Here is a 25,109-nt window from a genome sequence, read left to right as displayed (position 1 = left end):
TTAAAATATGGATGGTAAATATCAATAAATCATTTAGTAGCACTTGTGCCCCCTCTGGTTTTAAATTATTAGATCAAGTTTACATGACATTTTAAGACCAAAGAGTATGATTGTAAATAAATAATGTTATCCGATCGGCAGCTTGAATTTGGATTGATTAAACTCAAATTAAACTCGATTCAATTTTTCAATTCGACTTAGAAAAATGGTTCAATTCAATTGATTCAATTTTGAATTGGTCTGAAACCGAACTAATTTGGTGCACTTTTTTATTCATCTACAAACTGCTTCAATAAGCCGATTCAGATTAATTTTAGTCGATTCCAAACGACTCAAAATTAGATTATTATTATTTTAGATTGTGTTTGAGAAATAGTTCTTTTTAATTTTATACAAAAATATGATAGAATTAAATATATATTAATTTTTTTTATCCTCCTATTCAATAAGAACTAAGAAGGGTAAAAAAATAGAAAGAGAAAATGTGGTTCTTTTCTCCATTTAGTTGAATAGAAAATAAATTAGGAGAGGAATGGATATCTTATATTAAATTTGTGACTGTGCACCACATATTGCCATTTTCATGTACTTATAATTTAATGGTAATAGAGCTGTAAGAGGATTGGATTGGAAAAATGGATCGGACCGAACTGATAGTCTTATTGGTTGGTCTCGAGATGTGATGTTTTTGGACCAGACTGGACCAAGACAGACCGAATATATACATATATATATATTTAAATATTTAATATATAATATATTATTTTATATAATAGTTGTATAAGTTAATTATGTAATTTTCATCCAAGAGATCATCGTTAACCATATATATAATGAAATTATTTAATATTCATTAACCATATATAAAATGTTAAAGAGATCACTTAATTTTATTAACTATATATATGCAACGAAAAAAATGTTCATGTACCGACTAGACCGATAGCTAGCGGTCCGGTCCGACAAAAATAATGGATCGAGATTTTTGGTTTGTAACTCCCTCGAGATCGAACCAGACCGGATCAAACCGATTATACTCCTAAATAGTAATTTGTCTTTTTGTAGATGATAATATTAGAGGAAAATAAAAGATAATTGAGGACAAATGCAATTTTTTTTAAAGGAAACTGCCATCATTCATTTATTAGATAAACTTACATTCATGACCGTATACATTCTGGAATGTCTCTATATCAAACATGACATCATAAACCAAAATAATGCATTTAGAGCTTCACTAGTACACTATTTCTTTTTTTTTTTTTTTAAGGAAACTGTCATCATTCATTCATCAGATAAACTTATATCTATGACCGGATACATTCTGGGATGTCTCCATATCAAACATGACATCATAAACCAAAATAATGCATTTGGAGCTCCACCAGTACACTATTTCTTTTTGTGATTGATTTGTTCTTTACTATTGCTGATACTCTCTACAAACAAACATCCAAGAGACAACACTCTTTATCTAAACAGAGACTCAACCTCACTCTTCATAGAAAGAGATGACACAACTTCTACAAACAAATGTCCGAGAGACAAACTTTTTTTTTTTTTTAATTAATAATAAGGAAGCTAAAAAAGAAAGTAGTAAGATAGATGCGAAAAAAGACATTACAATTTGGACTAACTCCGATATGACGGATCGTGAAAGCAACACACTTGTTTCTTTTCAACCACAAAAGTCAGATTTGAAAGATTTGGTGGTGTCGAGTCTGGTGATTTATATTCATATATTCATATATATTATATTCTCATTAAAAATACTCAATGAGTTGGTATTTTGAATTTTTTTATGTATGACTTTAAATGCTTGGCTTACATTATATATATATTTAAATTTTCGTTATTTCCACTAAAATAACCAATTTACAAATTATGATAGATCAATCAATTTAATTTATTTCTATTTAATTGAATTTGACCTTCCCAGTTTTGTTTAAAAGTATTATTAAGAAGTCAATTAGAGGGTGATATCAAAATTTAAAGCCAACTTCATGGTACTCTCAAGTAAGGTACCTTTGCTTTCTCTAAATAATCAAATTTTATTTATAAAGATATTTTATAAAATTAAATTCATTAAATTTTATATAATATATTATATCTATTTTATAATAAAATTAATTTTACAATCCAATCCATTCTAATATATCAATTTACATCAAATTACAATTTTACTTTACTTTTATATTAAAACATTTCTAAAAAAGATTTATTTTGAATGCATTATTCTTGTTTAGAAAATATTAATTTATTAAATATTGTCAATGGACTGTTGTAAGCCAAGCCCATCACTGCTCATAATTTGGCAACAATAAAAACCCTAGTCCTCTGTAGTTTGTCCCCCAATCCCGAAATTTTCAACCCCTCCTCCTCTCTCTCCCTCTCTCCCTCTTTCGTCAAGTCGCCATCTCACAGCCTCCCGCTCTCCGTCGACACCGTCTCGCTTTCCTTCGACGCTGTCTTTCCCACTCTATACTTTTTGTGTCCATCCGTCGCCAAGTTGTAATCAGGGATCCCCTTGTATGTAAAGAAGGTAATTTTTGTTTCAAGAATCATCGTATGTTTCTTCACTCTCCGGTTCATGGCTTGATTTGGGCTTCGTTTTTTCTTCTCTTTAGGAAATTTCGGCAACCTCCAAGTTCTGTTGCTGTCAGAGCCCGCTATAATATAAAGGTATTTCTTTCCAAACTTTCAGGTTCTGTTTGGCACTAAAGAAATCTGCATTTTTAATTATGTTATTTCTATCCTTTATGGGGATAATAGACAACATGAGCCCCATTACTTTGGTGGGTTTCATGTTTCACCTTTGTACTTAATTTTAATTGCGTGTGTTGTTCGAAGTTATGATGCACTATACTTGTTTGTTAAAAGGTTATGGATCTGTACATTTGAAAAGAATGTAATATGATTTGTTTTCAGAGTCTTTATTGGTTATTTCTTGTGCTTCCATAAACGGAGCACACAGTATCCTTTTTTCCCCTAGTGCTGCCTGCGTCCTATGCTTGGATTGGCTCTGAAAAAAACCCAACATTGGTAGATTTTCATAGGCTTTACGGGTGATTTTTGCTTCTATAGAACGAGCGCAAAACAGTGTCATTTCTTTCTTGATGCTGCGTGTATCCTACACTTAGATTGGCTCTGAAACACCCCTTAAGTTTTCACTCGAGGGTTTTATCCTTGCCGCTTTATTTTTTATTTGTACCTAATCGTTTTCTTTTTCTGGTTTATTTGTAAGATAGGTGGTACGCCTAATACTGTAATTGTGTAATCAACAGAAGTATGAGTCATGGAATCTGTTGTTAGGTTATTATATTGAAGTAGAATTTTTCTTCTTACGTGTATTCTTTCTGAAACACGTCATTCTGCCTATCCTTTCTGTTGATCATAGGATATCATGGTGACAAGGCAGATACATTCTCTTTCTTATTCTTCTCCCGTCTCTTCATCCCTGTTGTGTTCTTTTGTGTACTTAAATATACTTTGGTCTGTCAATATTATTTGGTAGGTGGAGGTGTATATATCATGTTGACCTTATAAAAAAAAAGGTTTATATATCATGTTGGATGATGAAAAGAATCAGACGGATTCCAACTGATTTTTTAATACACGATTAAGTAGCTACTTCTGAGAACGTCATTTCCTATTGTTTCCTTTTCTTTATGACTGAAATTTTTCTTCTTTACCTCCCTGTTTGATTTTTGCGGCTTATTTATAAAGATAGGTGTTATGCCTAATATTGCAATTCTGTGATCATCAGAACTATGAATCATAGAATCTATCGTTAGGCTATATTGAAGCAGAATTTTTCTTCTTACGTGTATTTGTTCCAAAACATGTAATTCTGCCTTTAGCTCCGACTATCCTTTCTCCCTTCATAGGATCTCATGGTGATAAGGCAGATACATGCTCTTTCTTATTCTTCTCCCATCTCTTTCTCACTCTTGTGTTCTTTTGTTGATTTGAATATACTTTGGTCTGTCAATATTATTTGGAAGGCGGAGGTGTATATATCATGTTGGATGATGAAAAGAATTAGTGGATTCCAACTGATTTTTAATACATGATATCTCAAGTAGCTACTTCTGAGAACACCATTTCCTGTTGTTTCCTTTTTTCTTTTTTATGACTGAATTTTTTTCTTTTTTACCTGCTTGTTTGCTTTTTGTGGTTTATTTATAAAGGTAGGTGGTACGCCTAATATTGCAACTCTGTCGTCATCAGAACTATGAGTCATAGAATCTATCATTAGGCTATATTTAAGTATAATTTTTCTTCTGACGTGTATTTGTTACAAAACATGTAATTCTGCCTTTAGCTTCGATTATCCTTTCTCCCGTTCATAGGAATTCTCGGTGACATGGCAGATAAATTCTCTCTCATTTTATTTGAATATACTACGGTTTGTAAAGATTATTTGGAAGGTGGAGGTGTATGTATAATGTTGGATGATGAAAAGAATCAGATGGATTCCCACTGATCTCTAACACATGATATCATAAGCAGCTACTTCTGACCACCATTTACTATTGTTTCCTTTTTTTTCTTTTTTTGATTTTGATAACTGGATTTTTTCTCTTTTACCTGCTTGTCTGCTTTTGGTTTATTTAAAAATGGGTGGTATGCCTAATATTGCAATTCTGTGATCATCAGAACTATGAGTCATGGGATCTATCATTAGGCTATATTGATGTAGAAGATTCCTTCTTACGTGTATTTGTTACAAAACACGTAATTCTGCCTTTAGCTCCGACTATCCTTTCTCTTGTTTGTAGGACTTCTCATGGTGACAAGGCAGATACATTCTTTCGTATTCTTTGTCCATCTCTTCCTCTCTCCCATGTATTTTTGTTTGTTTAAATATACTTTGATTTGTGAACATTATTTGGAAGGTGGTGAATTTATCTGATTTTAATGCATGATATATTTCATAAGCAGCTACTACAACACTCTATCCTATTGTTTCTCTATTTTTTTTTTCCTCTTTTTTGGTTGTGATATCTCGATTTTTTTCTGGAAAAAGTTGTTGATATTCTCACTGAGTTTTAAATTTAAGATGAATGATAGAATGATTAAGTACGAGGCCGGTGATGTGAGAAATCATATTTGCTACTCTTGATTGGAAATGATCCACATGTGATGCTTCTTATACACCAAGATCTCTGAGGCCTCCGCTCTTTTCACTTTTATCATATTTGATCAAATCATTTATTGTTTCTGAAAATTTTCTATTTTATAAAATACTCTAGTTTATTTGGTTAAAAAATTAGAAATATTTTCCTATGTATATATTGTTTGACTAGGACAAAGACTGAGCTTAGCCAACCGATGAATAATGCACCAAAAAACTCCCAGATCATTCTACAACCTCTCACCCCCTCTCTCTATTGGAACGAGCACCTTTCTTATCTCTCAAGTACAAGTCTCGTATGAAGCCTCTAAAAAACACTATGATCACCATCTTTTAAAATTCTTCCTGCTCCTATTCTGTTTTCCTCAATTGATCAGCTCCTTAAGTGGATCTCTTGTATGCTTCTTGTGTACTGGAGTAAGACCCACTTTTAATATGGACAGCCACTTTGGGAAAGATTCTTACTATAGATAACCTAAGGAAACGTGGCATTATAGCTATAAATTGGTGTTACACGTGTAAGAAGAGTGGTGAGTCCATTGACCATCTATTACTACATTGTGAGATTGCTATGTCCTTGTGGACCGATATCTTAGCACGCGTAGGATTAGCGTGGGTGATGCCGGAAAGGGTTTGTGATTTTCTAGCCGCGTGGAGAGGTATTAGGGGCAACTCTCAAATTGCATCCATATGGAAGATGCTACCTATTTGTCTATGGTGGTGCGTTTGGAGGGAGTGGAACGCAGGATGCTTTGAAGATCAAGAGAGATCAATGGAAGAGCTTAGAATTTTGTTTTTCAATACTTTACTCCATTGGTTGATTGTAATTGATTTTCCTGGCAGGACTATTCATGATTTTCTTGTATCTCTAAACTAGACATAAACTTGCTCATACATATGTCCCGTATACTTGGGCATTTTTGTCTCTCTTTTGATCAATAAAATTCTATTTACCGATCAAAAAAAAAAAATATGATAAATTTTAACCTTGTTAAACATGGTTCCTCTATAGATCTGTGATTCTTATATTTATAGAAAAACAGAACTGTGATTCTTGAATCCATTTGTACAAATTTGATGAAGCCAAACCAAGTTTAGTTCCATTTCAATGAAGGTCCAATCTTTCTGATTCTCGCTTTTTGGTGAAGGTCTGGTTGTTCTGGTTGTCTGCTTCTTACTGGCAATCCTGGATTCTTTCCTTTGATTTTCTCACTCTTAATGACATGATATAACATCTAATTAAAGATTTTATTATTTTTAATTATTAAATTAAATGTTGATTACCCAGAATGAATACCCACTTGAACCCTTTTTCTTTAGACTAGTATATCTCTTCCCCCCCGCCCCGCAACATGATTTAAAAATCTGTATCACCTCATACCATATTTCGTACGCTTGAACAAAGCTTTTGAATTTTTTAAGGAAAAATTTTGTGGATCAGAAAAGAAGTTATGGCTTTTACTGAGCTGATATGAAGATGAAAAACTCTCATTTATAGTATTTTTTTATGTATGGATGATTGTATAGAAATCTTTTTTGATGTATGTATTGCTATCATGTAACTGTTTCTAGGTTTGGAAATGGGTTTTGGTTGTGATCAATTTGTAATTTGTTTTGGTGGTTTTATAGAGCAAAGAAATCTATAACGAATGGCGGATCAAGGAGACTTGGAAGGGAGCCAACCCATAGATCTCAAGAAGCATCCTTCTGGGATCGTCCCTACCCTTCAGTGAGTCCCTAATTTTTATGCATTCTTTGGTCATATGGACTACCCTGTTTGGTTAGTTGGCTAAGCTTCACTTGTAATCATGAGAACATAGAACCCAGGCATAGGTCAAGTGTTGGAAGACCACGAAGAGGATGATGTTGTCTATATGGTGCTGTGGGGCTCATAGGTTTTATGATGGTCACTTGTACACCAGAAATGTATTCTATATGTCATTATGATTGGCATTTTGTGTAACGAAGTGAGGTTATGTTAGTCATTGTTCAGATTGTTGTGATAATTAAATGTATTCTAATTCTATCCACTATGAACATTGTCTGACGTTCAAGACAACAATGCCATGTCTTCATAGTCCACGAAATCTGGGTTTGCTGCAATACAGTAGTTCAGATTTATTTGAATCTTTTTTTCTTAAAGGTGTAATCACTTGTAGTTTTGAATCCACAAACGACAATGGAGGAGCTAAAGACTATTTTTCCCTCAAAACTCTAATCTGGACAGCTTTTACAGGGCATACTTGGGATTGTACCTTTTGTGCTTTTAATGATAAATCTCATTACTTAACAAAAGAAAATGGAGTCCACATACCTCTATGTATTTTTATGAGTTATTTGATGATGTATCATCTATGACTGCTTAAGATGGAGTATGTTTAAGATGATCCTGTAGCCATGTAAGACATTCCCACTTACACAAACTCGCATGAGGTAGTATTGAGGTTTTGATAAGCTAAGATCTATGCCTTAGCATTATAATTCGGATGTTGGCTACAAACATGCGTTATCCATGTCTCATGATAGTCCAAAAGGACTTGTCAAACTTAGGGTCTCTTTATTCACTATGTATTTTACTTCCACCTAGTGCAAATGTAGGGCTTATTAGAATTCTCCTCATGTTGTGATTAGTTCCTCTACATTACATGCTGTTAATAGGTTAGTTTTTATACCATTTATCACAATCTGGGGATGTTAACCGCATCCATGCCATACTCCAAAAGAATTAGTCGCAACTGGGTTCCTTGTTATCACTAACATAGTTCAAATCGACCTAGATGCACTTCAGATGGAAATCAGCATGTGCCTATTCAATGCCTCACAATATCTGGAATACTGCATGGGACAGTGCTGCTTTGACTATTTCATTATAGATTATTAAGGTGGTGTTTACTTTTCAGGAACATTGTGTCAACAGTCAATTTGGACTGCAAGTTAGAACTTAAGTTGATTGCATTACAAGCTCGTAATGCTGAATACAATCCTAAGGTATGTGATTGCCGCCATACCTCTCTGTCTCTTTAATCATTTGTTTGATCACTTAGGTTGAGTTGTTAAATTACTTTGCAGATTCTTTTTTCCCCCAACCAAGGGGGAGCAGGGAATGAGTTATGAGTTTCCTGAAGCATTGCAAGTTTTAAAATTTTGTTTTGTTATCACTGATCAAAAAAAGGTTTTAAAATTTTTTTTTGTTATGCTCTTGCAGCGGTTTGCTGCCGTAATTATGAGGATAAGGGAACCAAAAACAACAGCGTTAATTTTTGCTTCTGGAAAGATGGTAAGCAAAGCATATAGTACTCATTTTTAAATTACAACTTCAAGAGTTTATATCATACACTGTTTTTTAATACGTTAAATTGCCATCCGGGTTCATTTTAGTTGTTATTCTTGCCTTGTGCGGTGTTAGTTCTATATCGTTCTCTTGCTAGCTCTGTTCATGACATTTGACAAGAATGCTTCCTTGATGAGCCAAAGGGATCCTTTTAGACGAACAGATGACTGACCTACAGTGAGACGAAAATAGAATTCTTAAACCCATTCTCTAAGATGAACTAAAGAGATCCTTTTAAGGTGTCTAGGAGCTGCTATCTATTAGTTTGACATACCATTAGCTATGTGTATTATCAATATCTCTATGCCTGGAGTTGTAGAAATGAATATGGGAGCATTGGGAGGTTTGGATGGTGAGTTGAGATGAGATGAAAGTTGAATAAAATATTGTTAGAATATTATTTTTTAATATTATTATTGTTTTGGAATTTAAAAAAGTTTGAATTGTTTATTTTATTTTGTGTGAGAATTTGGGAAAGTTCTAATGATTAGATGAGATGAGATGGAATGCTTTTTGTATCCAAACATAGCCACTTTTGTATTATTTAATGAGCATCCTGCACTCATAAAACTTTGGGGCAATATAAACTTTATGTAGAGGCCCTGAACTCACAACTGGCACACAAAAAACTCTTGATGAAATACTTCCACCTTGGATTCATATCTGTCCATCTACTTCTCCCCACCTTCCTTCTAAATCTCTTTACATTCCTTTTATTTTTACCTATAAAAAAATATCTTTACATTCCTTAACATCAATGCAAAAAACTACAATACTACTTTGCTGAAGGATGAATTGAGTATATATTGGGGGTGGTGTTTATGGCACAAAGGATGGCAGTGACTTACATAAGTCAAGTGCTAGGTTCCAAAGTAAGGAATCTATAAAAAAAAGCTGGTGCAACTTAAATAGGATATTATAGCTTCCTTTGGTTGCCACAATCTTCTAGCTTGATTTCCTGAGATTCAGCTGGAGCTGCGACCATTTAGAATCTGGTTTTATGAATTGATTGGATTAAAATAGCAATAGCTGTATATACCAAGGCTTTTAATTTTGTTCCATTCCCGGCCGGAATGGCTGGAATTTTCCTTGCCAGAACAGTAGCTGGTAGAGTTTAGGTAGGTGTTCCATTCTGGGTCCTGGTCATTTCAGGATATTTCGGTCAATTCCGGTATTTCGGCCGGAATATGCATTTTGGTCCGGAATGAATGTTAGTGGCATTTTGGTAAATTTCTTGAAACATTAGGGACACACTTGACATTTTTTCTTTTTCTTTTTCACCTACCCACAGAAGCTAGCAGGCTACGATGATGGCAAGCATGAGGGACACTTATAATTTCTGATTTCTTTTTCACCTACACACAGAGGCTTTCATGAAGGCAAATTATCCCCAATTTTTTTAATGAATCTAATCCCTAATTTCTCTCCTGAGTCCTACATGCATATTAAGCACAAGATCGTCTTAGTGAACAATCAGATCATATTGTTTTTCTGAAATGTATGTTTTTAAGACTTGGATTAAGAAGTATTGTTGAAGAATTCAATTTGTTAATTTTTTTAGTATTTTGGAATATAGTTTTTATATATAAAATTATATATATATAAATCGTTATTTAGGGAGATGATAGCATTACAATCCAACTACAATTTATTTACAACTTATCATAAAATAATATTTTTTTTTAAATTTCAAATACATCAAATCAAAATCAAAATTAAAATAAATATTTTGAAAAAATATTATTTTATTAGAAGGTTGTAGAAAAATTGTAAAGGGGTTATATATATAATTGTCCATATAAGGACTATCCAGAAACGGTATACTGAAACGTACCGGTACTAAAATATTTCGTTCCAGTACCTCGACCGAAATGGTCACCAAAATGGAATTCAAAACTTTGGTATATACTTTTTTTTTTATAAGTAAAACTTGATCATGAAAGGCATTTTCCTTATCAATTTGTACCAGAGTAATAATGTTGGATGGAACTCTGTATGCCATTTAATTGGAATTTACAATGAGGTAAAAATTATGGTGCAAGGATGAGGTTCTATTCCTATAATTAAATGAATCCGCTATCTTAGCTTATGTTCTTTTGTTTGAAATCGGAAATTTGCATTTTCTTCTTTTAAACAGAAATATATAATTGGTTTCTTAAGTTGGTTTTTATAAAAAGTTGTTAATTGTTGTTAGTACTGGCATGCTACCATGATGTTTAGGTTTGTACTGGAGCTAAGAGTGAACAACAGTCAAAGTTGGCAGCACGGAAGGTAATTGATGCCTTTAAAATTGCATCAAGCTGCATACACAAGGTTTTTTCAGATATATGTTTAGAAGATATGGAAGACTGGCCAGCACCCTGTACCTTGCTTCGCTTTGAAATTTTTAGTTCAGCCATCTTTTTCAGATATCTAGGCTCTTCGAATTACCACTTAAATTCTTTCACATATTAACAGAACTGGATGGTGAATTATGCATGCCCATACCCGTAACAGGTAGACAGTTCCAACCAGTATCTCCAATTGCATCTTGGTCTTAGTAGAGAGGAAAATGGACTGCCTTCTCATAATGTCATCGCCATAAACCTGAAAATTTTCTTGATCTTATGGAGCCACCAATACTGCTTTATAACATTAAAACATCTTTTGTTGTTTTTTTTTCTCGATCTTACATGGTACCTCTGGTTTTCAGTATGCTCGAATTATTCAGAAGCTTGGTTTTCCAGCTAAGTTCAAGGTGTTAATTTTTCTGTAACTTCTTTCTCTCTCACACACACACACAAAGCACGCGCACATTTATATTCATATAAAAATGATAGATACTTCATATACAGCTCATTAGGCTACAAGCTTTACTCTTTGTTTGACGCTAATGATTTTCACTGTTGTAGGATTTCAAGATTCAGAACATAGTTGGTTCTTGTGATGTTAAATTCCCAATAAGGCTTGAAGGACTTGCTTATTCCCATGGTGCCTTCTCAAGTGTAAGTGATGACAGTGTGTCCACCTGCGTTCTTTCTGCTGAAATGTCTGGGTCATTCTTGGGCATTTGTGTTGGAACCATTCATAAAAAAAAAAAGTTGGGTATTTATGTTTGAATTATAAATCTTTGGAATGTACTCACTGAAAAGATAGTCATTGGAGTCTTTATGTCATTCCTGACCATTGTAGTGTGGGTTGTGCACACCTACCTTATTGTGGGATCTTCTCGAAATAAATGATTGGAGTGTGGGTTGCGCACACCTACCTTATTGTGGGATCTTCTTGAAATAAATGTTTTACGTAGATCTTTTTCTTTAGCAAAATTTCAACCGTATTTTGAACAACTTAAAATTTAGAGAATGGTGATTCCAATACTGGCTGTATTTTGATTGTGATGGCCAGTATGAACCAGAGCTATTCCCAGGTTTGATCTATAGGATGAAACAACCAAAGATTGTGCTGCTGATCTTCGTGTCGGGAAAAATTGTTTTAACAGGAGCTAAGGTGATGACAATAGACTTATGTTGTTGTCCTTCCTGATTTTGTATGCTATTATGGTTGGTCGCCTAATAAGCATTGTTTCTTTTTGAATTCTTAAGGTGAGAGAAGAGACATATACAGCTTTTGAGAATATTTACCCAGTTCTTACAGAGTTCAGGAAAAACCAGCAATGGTATGACACTTGATTGAATTTGCTTTTGTTGAGATTCGACTCTTATTTATGGAAGCTATTCTGTATCTTTTAACTACGGGTAATTCTTAGTACCCTAAAAAATATTGGATGTTTTGTGTTTGGGTGGAAAAGGCTCAGCATTATAAGTTTTGCTGGGGATGGTCTGGAGTTCCTAAATTAATGCCCTATGAGAATGTTCTTGATGTTCTTGCCAGGAAGAGCCAAGAAGTATATTTGGAATATTTAGACTTGTAGCCGTAGGGGTTGACATGGGTTGTAGTTACACTGGTTTTTCTGTTCACAAAAACTTCTGGGCAATCAAATGGAGCACCGTGGATTGCAAGATAGTTTTGGTCATGTAAGATTTTCAACTTGATTATTGATAGATGGGTTTCAATTAGATATTTCTGTTTGCTGTAATAAGTTTAAGGTGGTACATTTCATCTCTGAACAGATAGGGGATCCAACTTCCCCAAGGGTCCTGATAGGGAAGTATAGATAGAGGAATCCTGTCCTAATTGGCTCATCTCAGTGTCTGAACAAAAAATGTTTAACTTTGATTTTACAGGACATGTTGGCATGTCTTGTGGTTCGTGAGGATGCAATAGTGTCCAAGCAACAAGGTGAACTAATCTTATTTGTGTTCAATTTGATGTAGATTTTGTAGGAGAAGGCAGATTGTGTTGCAGAGAAGTTTCTAAGGTGGAATACCCTATCAATGTAGCCGCTAATGAGCCTGGATTGAATTGTAAATATTGTTCTCTGGCGGTTAAGTTAAAAGATATGTGCAGTACTTGCAATGTTAACGTGAAAAATCAAATGAGATTCCGTTAATGCAGAGTGAATGTTTTGGCCATTGTTATTTTGCTAATAATAAAATGCCAGCAGTTTTGGTCCTTATTAAGGCTCCATGATTTGATAAAAACAGCATATGACATAAAGCTCAGTTCTGCAGGTGGAAAAAAAATAAAAGGATGGCCAATCAATTGCCGGAGAGATTGGCAAAAAAAAAAAAAAAAAAATCTGACAGATTAAAGAGACTGACTTGGAAATATGTTCCCACTTCTTCCCGCTGGCTGGAAGTTATAGCTGAGACTTTTTTATTTTTTTTTTATTATTTTTTTTACTTAATGATAAAGTATTTTTTAATAATATTATATATATTTTTTAATTTTTTTAAATATGTAAAAGTGTTAAAAAATACATTAAAAAAAAAAAACATAGAAAACAACTAGCAGGAGCCCAGCAAGAGCTCCCAGCGGTGGGAGTAGCATCGTCCATAGAGAAAACAACCTGGAGGTCTCTGGTCTTCGGCCATAACCAGCCTTCCAACCCCATTTTGCCATATTAGCATGTTATGTGATTAATTATGCACTTGCCTATACTAGATCTCATCCCTTACCAAACTCCCCATTCATTCGCATCCGGGTATTAGACTTTGCAGATTTTATTTTTAAATTTAAAAAGATATACATGTCAAAAAGAAGCTTCACTCATTTTTTACAATTTTCAAATAAAATTTCGTCTTTTTTGCAGTTGTCAAAAATAGCATCATTCATTTTTTAAAATTTTCAAATCTAATATTTTACTTTTTGCATATGACAAAAGTAGCATTATTTATTTTTCAAAATTTTTAAACAAAATTATATATCTTTTGTATATGTCAAAAAGAGCATTAATCAGTTTTTAAAATTTTCAAACAAAACATACATTTTCAAAATTTTAAAAGTCAAACGTTTACTTATATCATGCGCATATCAAAAATAAAAATCAGTCATCTTTCAAAAATTGAAACTTAGAATTTTTAATTTTTAAATATGTCATGCACATGTAGAAAATTCAATTTGATGTTTTATGGGAAAAGATTAAGGGTGGTTTGAATTCAAAATTCACTTCAACTTATTTTATTTCATCATTTTTACACAAAATATAATAAACAATATAAATTTTTTAAATTTTTAAATAATAATAATATTAAAAATAATATTCTAACAATATTTTATTCTGCTATCAGATGAATTAATCAGTTATTTTTTTTTCTATTGTGTTACAAAACCTTAATCTTACATATAGCCAGCACGTTGGTGGGTTGTTTTTTGCCCATATGCGACAGGTATGATGCAAAGCGTTTCTCAAATATATAATTATTTAATTCAAAATTTTAGTTTATTTTTATATTAGGCTTCAATATATGTTGGACTGGTTTATGATACATCAACCCAACATGCATGCAAGTGGTAGACTAGTAGGTATCGTGCCGTGGGTCTAGACATTAATACATGCAGGAGCACAAAATAAATTCAAAAATAAAAAAAGATGCCATTACTTAAAAAAGTAACATGTATAGAACCTTGGCGAGGGTAATAGTTTCGGGACGAAGGCTTTTTTTTTTTACATGGTTGGACGAAGTTTTCGTCACAAAGATTTTGGTAGTGGTTTTAAGATATTTTGTGACAGTTTGAATGTCACAAAAACTGATGTGTCGTAGGGTGTTCATGATTGTATTGATTTGTACAAAACTTGAGCATACCTTTCACTGATTCGGATCTAAGGTAACTTCTGACTCATTCTGTAAATAATGGGGGTTTAATTTGTTTTGTAGACTAATAAGGAAATTGCATGTAAAGTACTCCAATTCCGATTAGAATACTCTATTTGATTGTTTATAACAAAGTTCAAAGATATATGATTGGGGTTTGCAGTACTACTTGTGTGTGTGTGTATATATATATATATATATATAAGGTACGTAATGCTATATACCACATCGCCATCTTATTTTCATCTCATTATGTAAGATGTGACATATTTATCATCATTAGATTATAAAGAATCATCTAATAAAATATCATTCAATAGTAACAAATGTACGTAACACGTCTTGTATAGTGAGATAAAACTGAGATGATGGTGTAGTGTATAGATATTTCATATATATATATATATAGATGACAAGATCAATTAAAAAAAAAAGTTTTGCCAATTACGCATATATATTATTCATGCTAGAAAGTAGTTTCTCAAATTCATTTATACAGGCCAAGAGAATAAGAATAATATTTTCCTCGTGAGATCAAGGAATATTTGGTTGAAGGTAATAATGTGTGTACTTGATATTAGTAAACGTCTGCTTAAAGCCTCCTTAAAGTACAAAGTCAAAGCCTCGATTGGATAGGGGTATTTGGCACCCCAAGGCTCTACAAAGTACAAAGTTAAAGCCTGTTTGAATAGTATATGAGAATGAGAAATCTATGAATAGTATAAGTGATATTGTGAATAATAATGAAATAGTTTTATTAATATTTTAATTGGATTTTGGAAAAATAAAAAAAAATTGAATAAAAATATTATAAAGTTAAAATTTGTTAGAATATAATTTTTTTAATATTATTTTTGTTTTAAGAATTGAAAAAATTAATTTTTTTTGTGTGTGTTTATATAAAAATTTGAAAAAATTATAATGATTAGTAATCATTAGATAAAAAAGTATGAAATTGAATTTTTTTGTGTGTGCTTATATAGAAATTTAGAAAAGTTATAATGATTAATAATGATTAGATAAAAAAGTATGAAAGAGAAATTGAAAAGTATTTATATTTGAGTAGTGTTTGGATGTTGAGATGAAATAAGTTAATATTAGATGGGATAAAATGAGACCAACTGCATATCCAAACGGGACTTTCAAGGAAACTTTTGACCATTCTTACTAAAATTTAATATTTTAGGTACATTATTTAATTCCCATTTAATTTAATTTTATATAATATTTTGATAGAGAAAATTTTAATTCTTAGGGAGATTTATTTGAAAAATAATATTTACTTTTAAACACATTTAAAACATAGGAGAAGATAAATAAAATATTTTTTATTTGTAGTCATTAATATTCCCTAAAAAGCTTGTGAAGATTTTAAATTAAAACATTAGATAAAACTTTTAATTAAAACATTATATAAACTTTTTTGTTGTTATGATTTTTGTGAAATGCCTATTTTCTTTAAGTTTTGAGTTTATATATATAGAGTAATGTTATATACAATTTTATCATGGTGTGCAAACCTTGCGTACTTATTTAAAAAAATGGTATCCACTATTAAAAAAATAATTTTTTTATATGAATTCTACATTTATCTACTCTTAATACATATCTCATAAGTGGCTAATTCTATTGAAAGATTTTGCTAATCATCATAATTTCTATATTGCACACCATATATGATTTTGTTTTTAATTTTTTTCCTTACCAAATATGTGTTGTATGGATAATGAATAGAAATACTCAATTCTATTTATATTTAAATCGCAATATTGAGTATTGATGAATTTAATTAATAACATTATAAATTATCATCTCCCCCATATAGAGAAATTTTCCTTAATTATTTCCTTGTGCTATTTATAAAGTCGCAAGCTGAAAAGCTTGGCACTTCGATTAATCGATCATGATTTGATTAATTCAAGTATGATTTTTATGCAATTTGACTTTTGCTTAATACTCAGATAAAAAGCCGTAGAGATGGAACTACCAAAAAGGTGAGAACTCTTACTCATCGTTGAACATAAGCATGCATCGCTACTAGTTAAATTACGTGGACATGTGGAATCCATGCAGGAGAAGGGCGGATAGGGAAGAAGGGTTGTTGGCCATACGGATGCATGCACGTACTAAACTCGATATTCTAATTTTGTGCAAAACTACCGATCTTCTTCAATATCCGAAATTAAGTAATAATTTTAACAGCTTGAAACGTAAGTGGGGGAGCAAGCAAGGATTAATTGAGCATCCAGATATATATAGATCGAGCATCCCTCCACTCTGTTTAATTGCAGCTTCCTTGAAGCCCTGCCCTCGTGCAAATATATATCACATGCAGTACTATATATCTTCCTCGATCACTCCCATGATTTGAGTTGCAGTCGACGACGACTGCAGGGATATTATTACTGAGAGAGAGAGAGAGAGAGAGAGAGAGAGAGAGAGAGAGAGATCATGGGAAGGGCTCCATGTTGTTCAAAGGTTGGGTTGCATAGAGGTCCATGGACTCCTAGAGAAGACATATTGCTTACCAAGTATATTGAAGCTCATGGTGAAGGTCATTGGAGATCTTTGCCCAAAAAGGCTGGTAATATATTTATATATATATATATATATATATATATATAATTGATGTCATGAAATTCTGGCTTAATTATATATTCCTCTTATATATATATGAGTACTAACCTGCTTGATGATATATATTTCTTTGTTTTTCTTCTTTCTATCTGTTATTCATTGTCAGATTTTCTCAATATTGCTCTAAAAAAGCTTAATTAGATGATCTTCATGTTCTGAAAAATTAATATGTGTATTTTTTCAAGGGCTCCTGAGGTGTGGAAAGAGCTGCAGACTAAGATGGATGAACTACCTAAGACCAAATATAAAGAGAGGGAATATCACCCCTGACGAGGATGACCTCATTATCCGATTACATTCCCTTCTTGGTAATCGATGGTCTCTCATTGCTGGCAGGCTTCCTGGCCGTACTGACAATGAGATTAAGAATTATTGGAACACCCATCTCCGTAAAAAGCTCAGAGCTCAAGGAACAGACCCCAATACCCACAAAAAGTTGATCATAGAAGATCAAGAGCCAGTACTCCAAGATCATTCAAAGATCAGCAGCAGCAAGAAGAACAAAAACAACAACAACGTCAGGAAGCTGCAGGTGGTCAAGAACAAGAAATACATCAAGAGCGTCTCAAATATTAATCATGATGTAGATCAGCCACAGAAGCCAAAGGTTCATCTCCCAAAACCAGTACGGGTTACTTCTCTTTCGATGATCCCTATGATTCAAAGCTTCGAACACAGTAGTACAATATTTAATAGTTCTACTACTGAGACTTCAAGGCAAGAAAATATCAAAGAAGGATCATCATCATGTACTGGCTTTGGTTCAAAAATGGAAGATATTCCTTGGTCATGTGATACCAAAAATGGTGAAAATATTAATGGGGTATTTGGCCTTCTTAATGATGGTGGTGATCAAGATCATGATCATCATGGTACTGTTGTCATGAATGGCTTAGATTTTGACCAGTCCCAGTACTCTAATTTAGCTACAGGAGACAAGTCTCTAGAGAAGCTTTATGAGGAGTACCTAGAGCTCCTGAAGACAGAAGATCAAAACCATGTTCATGAATTAGATGCCTTTGCAGAATCGTGTTTGGTTATCTGAAAAATGAAGGACAAGATTGAAAAAAAGGGAAGTTTGGAATCATGTTGATGCTTATTATATGATTTCACTTGCTTATCTTCTAAACAGCTTAATCGATTAGGTTATCATGAGAACCACTATTTTAATAATGATGTGAGGTCTATGCTGTCATAAACTCATGATATTATTAAATATTAATTTAATGAATGTGGTAATTATAATGATCATCATATTTTTGTTGTCGTCTACCTTATGACTTCATGTTCTGTTCTGTTTTCCATCGTTTCCTGCTATCAAGGGCGGCTCAATACAAATTGAGACTTTAATTGAGTCATTTATAATTATAATATAATAAAATATAAATTATTATTATATAAAATATTTTTAAAATTTTTAATAAAATTAGATTTTATTTAAAATGTTTAAATACAATTTTTGTGAATTTATATTTACAATAACTTAAAATGAAACCTCAATGCAGATTTTGTGCCTCAATTTAATAAGGTCTTAAAAAAATTATTTAAAATATAAATAATTCATTGTATTAAATATTAAATTTAGTATTATGGGGCTTTGCACACATTAACAACTATAAAAATTATTTAAAATTTTATTTAATGAAATGGTTTTTATTATTTAAAAAAAAAATTCACCTCATTTTTTAGGCAAAATAAGATCGGTCGGTAGCAAATGAACAACATTTTGCAGTGTCAAAGGTATATATTTATGGAAAAGCACGAGAAAAATTATTTTATTTTATTTTATTTTTTTTAATTGTTAAAAAAATATTTTTAAATGAATTTGTGATTTTTTTTAAAATATTTGAAGGAATTTTAAAATGTTTAAAAATAAAAAATAAATATATGTTACACTTTTCGATGCTCTCTGGTCAACTGTAGCATAAATTTGTCGAAAAAATCTATTAATCATCCTAATTTCCATCATCCTCCCATCATCTCATGATGTGACATTAAATGATAGGTTTATAAATAAAATATAATAAATAATCTCTAATCATCTAATGACACATTATAGGATGATGGAAGGATGATGAAAGTTGGGATGATAAATAACATTGCTCAAATTTGTTGTAAATAAATTTTGGAGCGCACAAACTTTGTTGTAATGACGTAATATTGATATCCTAGAAGGACCCATACATTATAAAAATAAACAAAAAATCTACTCAACCTCCTACTATTCACACAACCTCCACACTCCACATTATTTTTAATTTTTATTATTTTTTTCTTTTATTAAATATTTATTATATGAATAATGAATAAAAAACTTGAAATAATTTAAAAAGAATAAACTCAAAAAAAAAATTTAAAAAAATATTAAAAATTTAAAAAATTTAAAAAAGTATGGAGTGTGGAGTGTGGTGGAGGTTGTGTAGCAAAGCTCAAAAATAAAACTCAAGATCAATTTCAAATAATTAAAGAAATCGCAAGTCTATTCGAGCGGAGAATGTGGGACACAACTTTCACAAAGTTCAATATGCTCTTTTGGTGCCATTCCTAATAAGGAAATAAAAAAAAAAAACAATGACGATCGGCAACACTATTTTAGTAATGTTGTTCATTATTTTAATTTTTATTATCTTCTCTTCATTTTATACGTGATATTAAATAATTTAAGATTATTTATTATATTTTATTATTATAGAGAGTGTAATGACTAATCTAATATGAACTTCGAGTTTTTAGTGATTAGCCAAAAGTTAAAAAGTAAAATATTAGCCAAAGTTTAACGTTTGGGATATATAACTAATTCAATGCTAGTGCTCTAAGAGCATTCACATCTCATTCTCAATAAAATTTCTTATAATTTAGTTAAATGTACATTTCTTAAAATTTTATTCATCTTTAAAAAATCTTCTACATCTCATTCTCTATACTTTTTTTATTCTATTAAAATAATATTTTTCTATTCTTTCTTTATTATTTTTTTCTCTCATTTCCATTTACAAACTTAACTACTCAATATCTTTTCTTATATTTTGAATTATTACTCTAGTGAATATTTTAAAGAAAAATTTAAATTATTTTTTTGTGGATATGATAATATTTTAAAATTAATTTTTTTTATATTTTCGTAATTAATTAAATTATTTTTAAAATTATTATTTAAAACTATAACAAATATGGGTATGAGAGAAATTGTAGATGATTAGAAGAAGAATTTATTTTATGTATTAGAATAAAATATTGATAAAAAATAGTTTAGGGAATGAATAGTGATTCCCTATATTTGGGGAACCACTGTTCATTCCCTAAACTTTTTCCCTAAAATAGGGATTGGGATGTGGGGAGTATTTTGAACAAAACCCTAAAATAAACCTCAAATTAAAGGATAACGGCGAGCCAAACGGCGCCATTTCTTTCTAGGGCTTATTCCAAACATCATGCCCTTTTCTTCTCTTCTTATTTGAGCCCTCAGTCCTCCCCCTCATTTCATCCTCTCCAACTTCCGCAGCCCTCCACTCCAGTCTCCTATCCACTCTCCAATGGCATTGGTAGCGGTTTTGATAGCCACCCAGCCTCCACGACGTCCACGTCCCTCCAGCAAACGATGCATCCCACATCCACAGACCCATTGGCCTTTTCACTTCAAAATTTTTTTTTTCTAATGTTATTTTTATTTTCTTGATTATGTTGTTTAGTAGTTTACTATTGATAAGTTATGTTATTCCAAACTTGTTATTGTCTTGATTGATAAAGTCATCTATTTTAGATTTTTATGCCAATCCAGTTCAGTAATTCAAGCTTCAGAGTCAATGGATGTTGCTAACAAACCACCAAACTGATCTTGAATCGGCCGGTTTTACCTTTTACACAATCAGTTTTTGGCCGGTTTTCTTCCCTAAAATAACAATTTCGGTCGGTTTCGGTTTTTCACCCCTATAACATATATAAAAGCATAAATATATATTTATATATATATATATATATATATATAAAACTTTTTAAGCAAAAGCCTTGCTTTCATGAAGCCGCATATATGATTAATCCACTATGTCAAATGAAGAATAATACATCTAATAAATCGTTAGTACTTTTTATTTAAAACTAAAATAAATTATATATTTAATTAAGTTACTAAATTTTATTAAAGCTTTAAAGAAAAAAAAAAATAAACATGAGAAAGAGTAGTATATATAGAGACACGATCGACTAATTACTTCATTAATTGATGATATTGATGTCGAAAGTCGAAACTTTTAATTAGGGTTTGAATTACACTAAAAGAAAGTGATGATTAAATTGGGGTACGTAATAATTTATTGGAAAATATAAAAATCTTCCAACCCAAAATATAAAAAATCTGAGATAACGTGAAGAATATACATACATACATATATAAATACATGCATGCATACATACATATATATATATATTTATGGTTTTAGGAAAGAAATGATTGTGGTTTTTTTTATGCCAAATTAATAAGGTAGTGTTTGGATATTAAAGTGAGTTGAGTTAAATTAAGATGATAAAATATTATTAAAATATTATTTTTTAATATTATTATTATTTTAAAATTTAAAAAAATTAAATTATTTATTATATTTTATATTAAAATTTTAAAAAATTATAATAATAAATTAAAATAAATTAAAAAGAATTAATAAACCTTAAAATTTACGTGCAAGAAGTTAGATGAGCTCGTGACCAGCTTCTGTTCAGAAACTGGTAGATGAGAATATTTATTGCCTACAAGGACAGAACAGATTATATATATAGAAATAATATATATATGGACGGCAATAAAATCACGTGGTCACAGCATGGTCCCGCTTTGATTGATTGAAGCAACCGAAAAGGCCAACCATTTGAAAGTTGTACCCTGTGAGCCAAGCATGCATATATATACGTGCATGCGCACCCATATTATATGCGAGAAATAATATTTGCAGTCGTAAATGTGCATATCTCGTATAATCGTTTTAAAAAAAATAAATAAATATAAGATTTATATAAAAAAAAATTAATTTTTTATGAGTGAATCATATTATTTTTCAAAACGACTGTATGATATTTACACATTTTACGATTGTATGTAACATTACTCTATTATACACATAATTAATTATGGACAATGATCATTTTGTCATCAATATAATTTTTTTTTAAAAAAAATAATAATTATAATAATAAATATATAAATATCGTATAATCCCTTAAAAAAATAAATAAATACGAGATTCACATAAAAAAAATTAATATTTTAATAATAATTTTTTTTTTAAAATAATTACATAACACTTATACGTTCTACAATTTTATACAATATTACTCTTTTTTAATATTAATTTTATTTTTTTTACACTAACGGTCACTCTGGGGAGCAGAGCAGCAGCTCCCATTAATTATTATTTCCCAGCCGGCCGTTTGCTTCCCCAAGTGTTTTGACAAAATTATTGCAATCTTGCACACAAGATTAATGTTTATTTATAGAATAATTATACTTATTACTTTTATATATTATATATTTTATTTATTTTAATTCTTTTTTATTTTTTTATAATAAATATGTGTTGTATAGATGATAAGTAAAACATGAACTCGATTAGTTTAACAATAATAAAAAATAATTTTATTTATAGGATTCCAATATTTAATTTCAGTAGTGCTATTGAAAAAGAGTATTGATATATTCACAAAATAATTATACAAAATAATCTCACAAATTAATGTGGCTACATTTGATATGTTAGATCTATTTTATAATAAAAATAATTTTATAATCTGACAAACTATATTAAATTACATCAATTTATAAAATTATTTATCTATAATTCTTTGAGTGAGGCTACTATACCGCTCCACTCCTACTCTCAGTGATTTTTTTTTTATATTTTTTTAATATATTTAAATATTTTTAAAAAATAAAAAAAATATCAATACACTTAAAATTATTTTTTTAATTATTAAATAAAAAAATAAAAAAAATCTGACCTACAGTCAAATAGAGCGGACGACTTAAGGCGGCAAAGCAGATTTTTTCTAATTATTTTATGATTAAAATATTTTCGATAAAACAATAAGAAGGGCTAATAACCATTTATGCGCTGACGTGGAGTATGATACTGCCACATTATTGAATTAGGGGTCAAGCGTTGATCCCAATTCTGACATGACATGCCATTGGCCGATTTAGTCAGCGTTGAACCCCTTACAATTGACATGTTTAGTTTCGAAAAAGTGGCATGTACAAGGTTTGATACTATATAGAGTTTTGCTATACAACCTCCATCATATTCCACACTTCACACTTTTTTAAATTTTTTAAATTTTTAATATTTTTTTAAAATTTTTTTTTGAGTTTATTTTTTTTAAATTATTTATTCATTATTTATATAATAAATATTTAATAAAAGAAAAAAATAATAAAAATTAAAAATAATGTGGAGTGTGGAGGTTGTATGAATAGTAAGAGGTTGAGTAGATTTTTATACTATATAATATGTTTTTCGTTAATCCATTTTGAAAGGGTACTTGAAAAGAAAAATTCACTAATAATAATAATAATAAATAAGTGTTGATATTTACAGTTTGACCCCTCAAAACTATCATCTAGTACCGTCGGTTTGGCCCTGATCAACGTAACTTTGGTACAATTTGCTCTCGGTCATTTTATATTTAAAATTTATCTCAATTCTTCTTATTTTATTATTATAATTTTTTAAATTTTTATATAAAATATAATAAATAATTTAATTTTTATTTTACTATTTAAAAATCATTTCAATCCATCTTAATTCATTTTTAAATTCAAACGACTCCTAAATTTAATTATCTGTGTCGTTTACAACCCTTCCATTAAATAAGTCTGTGAGCTTTGATCAGCAGAAAAGAAATAAAAGAATTTCGAAAAATAAAAACTTATATAAATGTATTTCAAATTTTATTGTTTACATATATTTTTGGGTTTTCAAAAAATAAAACTTAGTTTGTCCAGAAGTTTTTTATTTTTTATTTTTCCTTCATTAGTTTCAGTTTTTTTTTTTTTTTTTACTATCTGTTTTTTTAATTTTTTTTTTAATTTTTTGCACTTTTTAAATTATTAAATTTAAAATCGCCTAATTACTCAAGGAAGGGGCTAAGTTAAAATTTTAGGGTGTAGTTTGGAGGAGAAAAATTAATTTCTGGTTTCAGAATTTCGTAATTAATTAATGTAGATGAATTGGAATAAAAATAATGGATATTTTTTATAATTCTTCATATATTTTTTCTCAGATATTTAATACATATATTTAATATGTATCGATTTCTCCATTGATTTCTCCTTGTAAATTAATCAGCATCTCTCCATCGAGAATAATTTATAAAGCCTTCAGCAAATGATTCAAGTTCATGAGAATATAGACTTGACATGAATTCAGCAGTTTGATGCTTTGGGAAAACGATTCATAAGATAAAGACGACAATCCTTATATAGGATATGAAACGAATGATCAAACGATAAGAGGACTCGGGTCACAATCATCAATCCCATTAATTTGCCTAATTAAGTTAGATATTTTCAATATTTCCACGGGAGATAATGGATTCACTACAAGAAACAGGGTTTTTTCCGGCGCTTCAATTCACCGCAAATAACCCCAATTATTCGCATCGATTTATGTTGCGCCGGCATTTCATCGCAAATGTAGAGCCTTTTAAAATATTAGCCAGCGAAACACAAAATTCGTCGTCAAAAATTTTTATTTGCAGCGATTTCTTTCGCTGCTAATATTATTAATTACGCCGCAAATAACGTTGGAATTTCGGTCAAGTATCG

At 30.7% G+C, this 25,109-nt stretch overlaps 2 protein-coding genes and 4 non-coding genes across 7 annotated transcripts; all 6 read left to right on the top strand.

Annotated features, from left to right (window-relative positions):
• The first annotated feature begins 2,328 nt into the window (after positions 1–2,328).
• Positions 2,329–13,023, top strand: LOC109010375 (TATA-box-binding protein-like). Of its 2 annotated transcripts, XM_035683816.1 has the most exons (12): positions 2,329–2,542; positions 2,628–2,682; positions 6,767–6,866; positions 8,038–8,125; positions 8,343–8,414; positions 10,689–10,739; positions 11,161–11,205; positions 11,360–11,452; positions 11,853–11,954; positions 12,050–12,123; positions 12,339–12,481; positions 12,782–13,023. In XM_035683816.1, exons 3-11 carry the CDS (start codon positions 6,787–6,789, stop codon positions 12,376–12,378), a joined length of 645 nt encoding a protein of 214 aa, XP_035539709.1. In that variant the 5' UTR covers positions 2,329–2,542; positions 2,628–2,682; positions 6,767–6,786; the 3' UTR covers positions 12,379–12,481; positions 12,782–13,023. The 2 variants fall into 2 exon arrangements, with proteins under 2 accessions (XP_035539709.1, XP_018846742.1); XM_018991197.2 differs by lacking the exon at positions 12,339–12,481 and having other exon boundaries at positions 2,331–2,542.
• Positions 3,567–3,642, top strand: LOC118344137. Its single transcript, XR_004797902.1, has one exon. It is a non-coding gene; the product is annotated as a small nucleolar RNA R12 (small nucleolar RNA).
• On the top strand, positions 4,023–4,100 carry LOC118344138. Its single transcript, XR_004797903.1, has one exon. It is a non-coding gene; the product is annotated as a small nucleolar RNA R12 (small nucleolar RNA).
• On the top strand, positions 4,449–4,527 carry LOC118344135. Its single transcript, XR_004797900.1, has one exon. It is a non-coding gene; the product is annotated as a small nucleolar RNA R12 (small nucleolar RNA).
• LOC118344100 lies at positions 5,089–5,176 on the top strand. The gene has a single exon (XR_004797865.1). It is a non-coding gene; the product is annotated as a small nucleolar RNA SNORD24 (small nucleolar RNA).
• Positions 13,024–16,897: 3,874 nt separating the features above from the next.
• On the top strand, positions 16,898–18,419 carry LOC109010374 (transcription factor MYB7-like). Its single transcript, XM_018991195.2, has 2 exons — positions 16,898–17,246; positions 17,485–18,419. Exons 1-2 carry the CDS (start codon positions 17,114–17,116, stop codon positions 18,342–18,344), a joined length of 993 nt encoding a protein of 330 aa, XP_018846740.1. The 5' UTR covers positions 16,898–17,113; the 3' UTR covers positions 18,345–18,419.
• Positions 18,420–25,109: the final 6,690 nt, after the last annotated feature.

The sequence above is a fragment of the Juglans regia genome, chromosome 12 (genome assembly GCF_001411555.2).
Source record: "Juglans regia cultivar Chandler chromosome 12, Walnut 2.0, whole genome shotgun sequence".
Taxonomy (NCBI): Eukaryota; Viridiplantae; Streptophyta; class Magnoliopsida; order Fagales; family Juglandaceae; genus Juglans; species Juglans regia.
The sequence above is the reverse complement of the archived record's forward strand: the minus strand, read 5'-3'. Positions and strand labels throughout refer to the sequence as shown.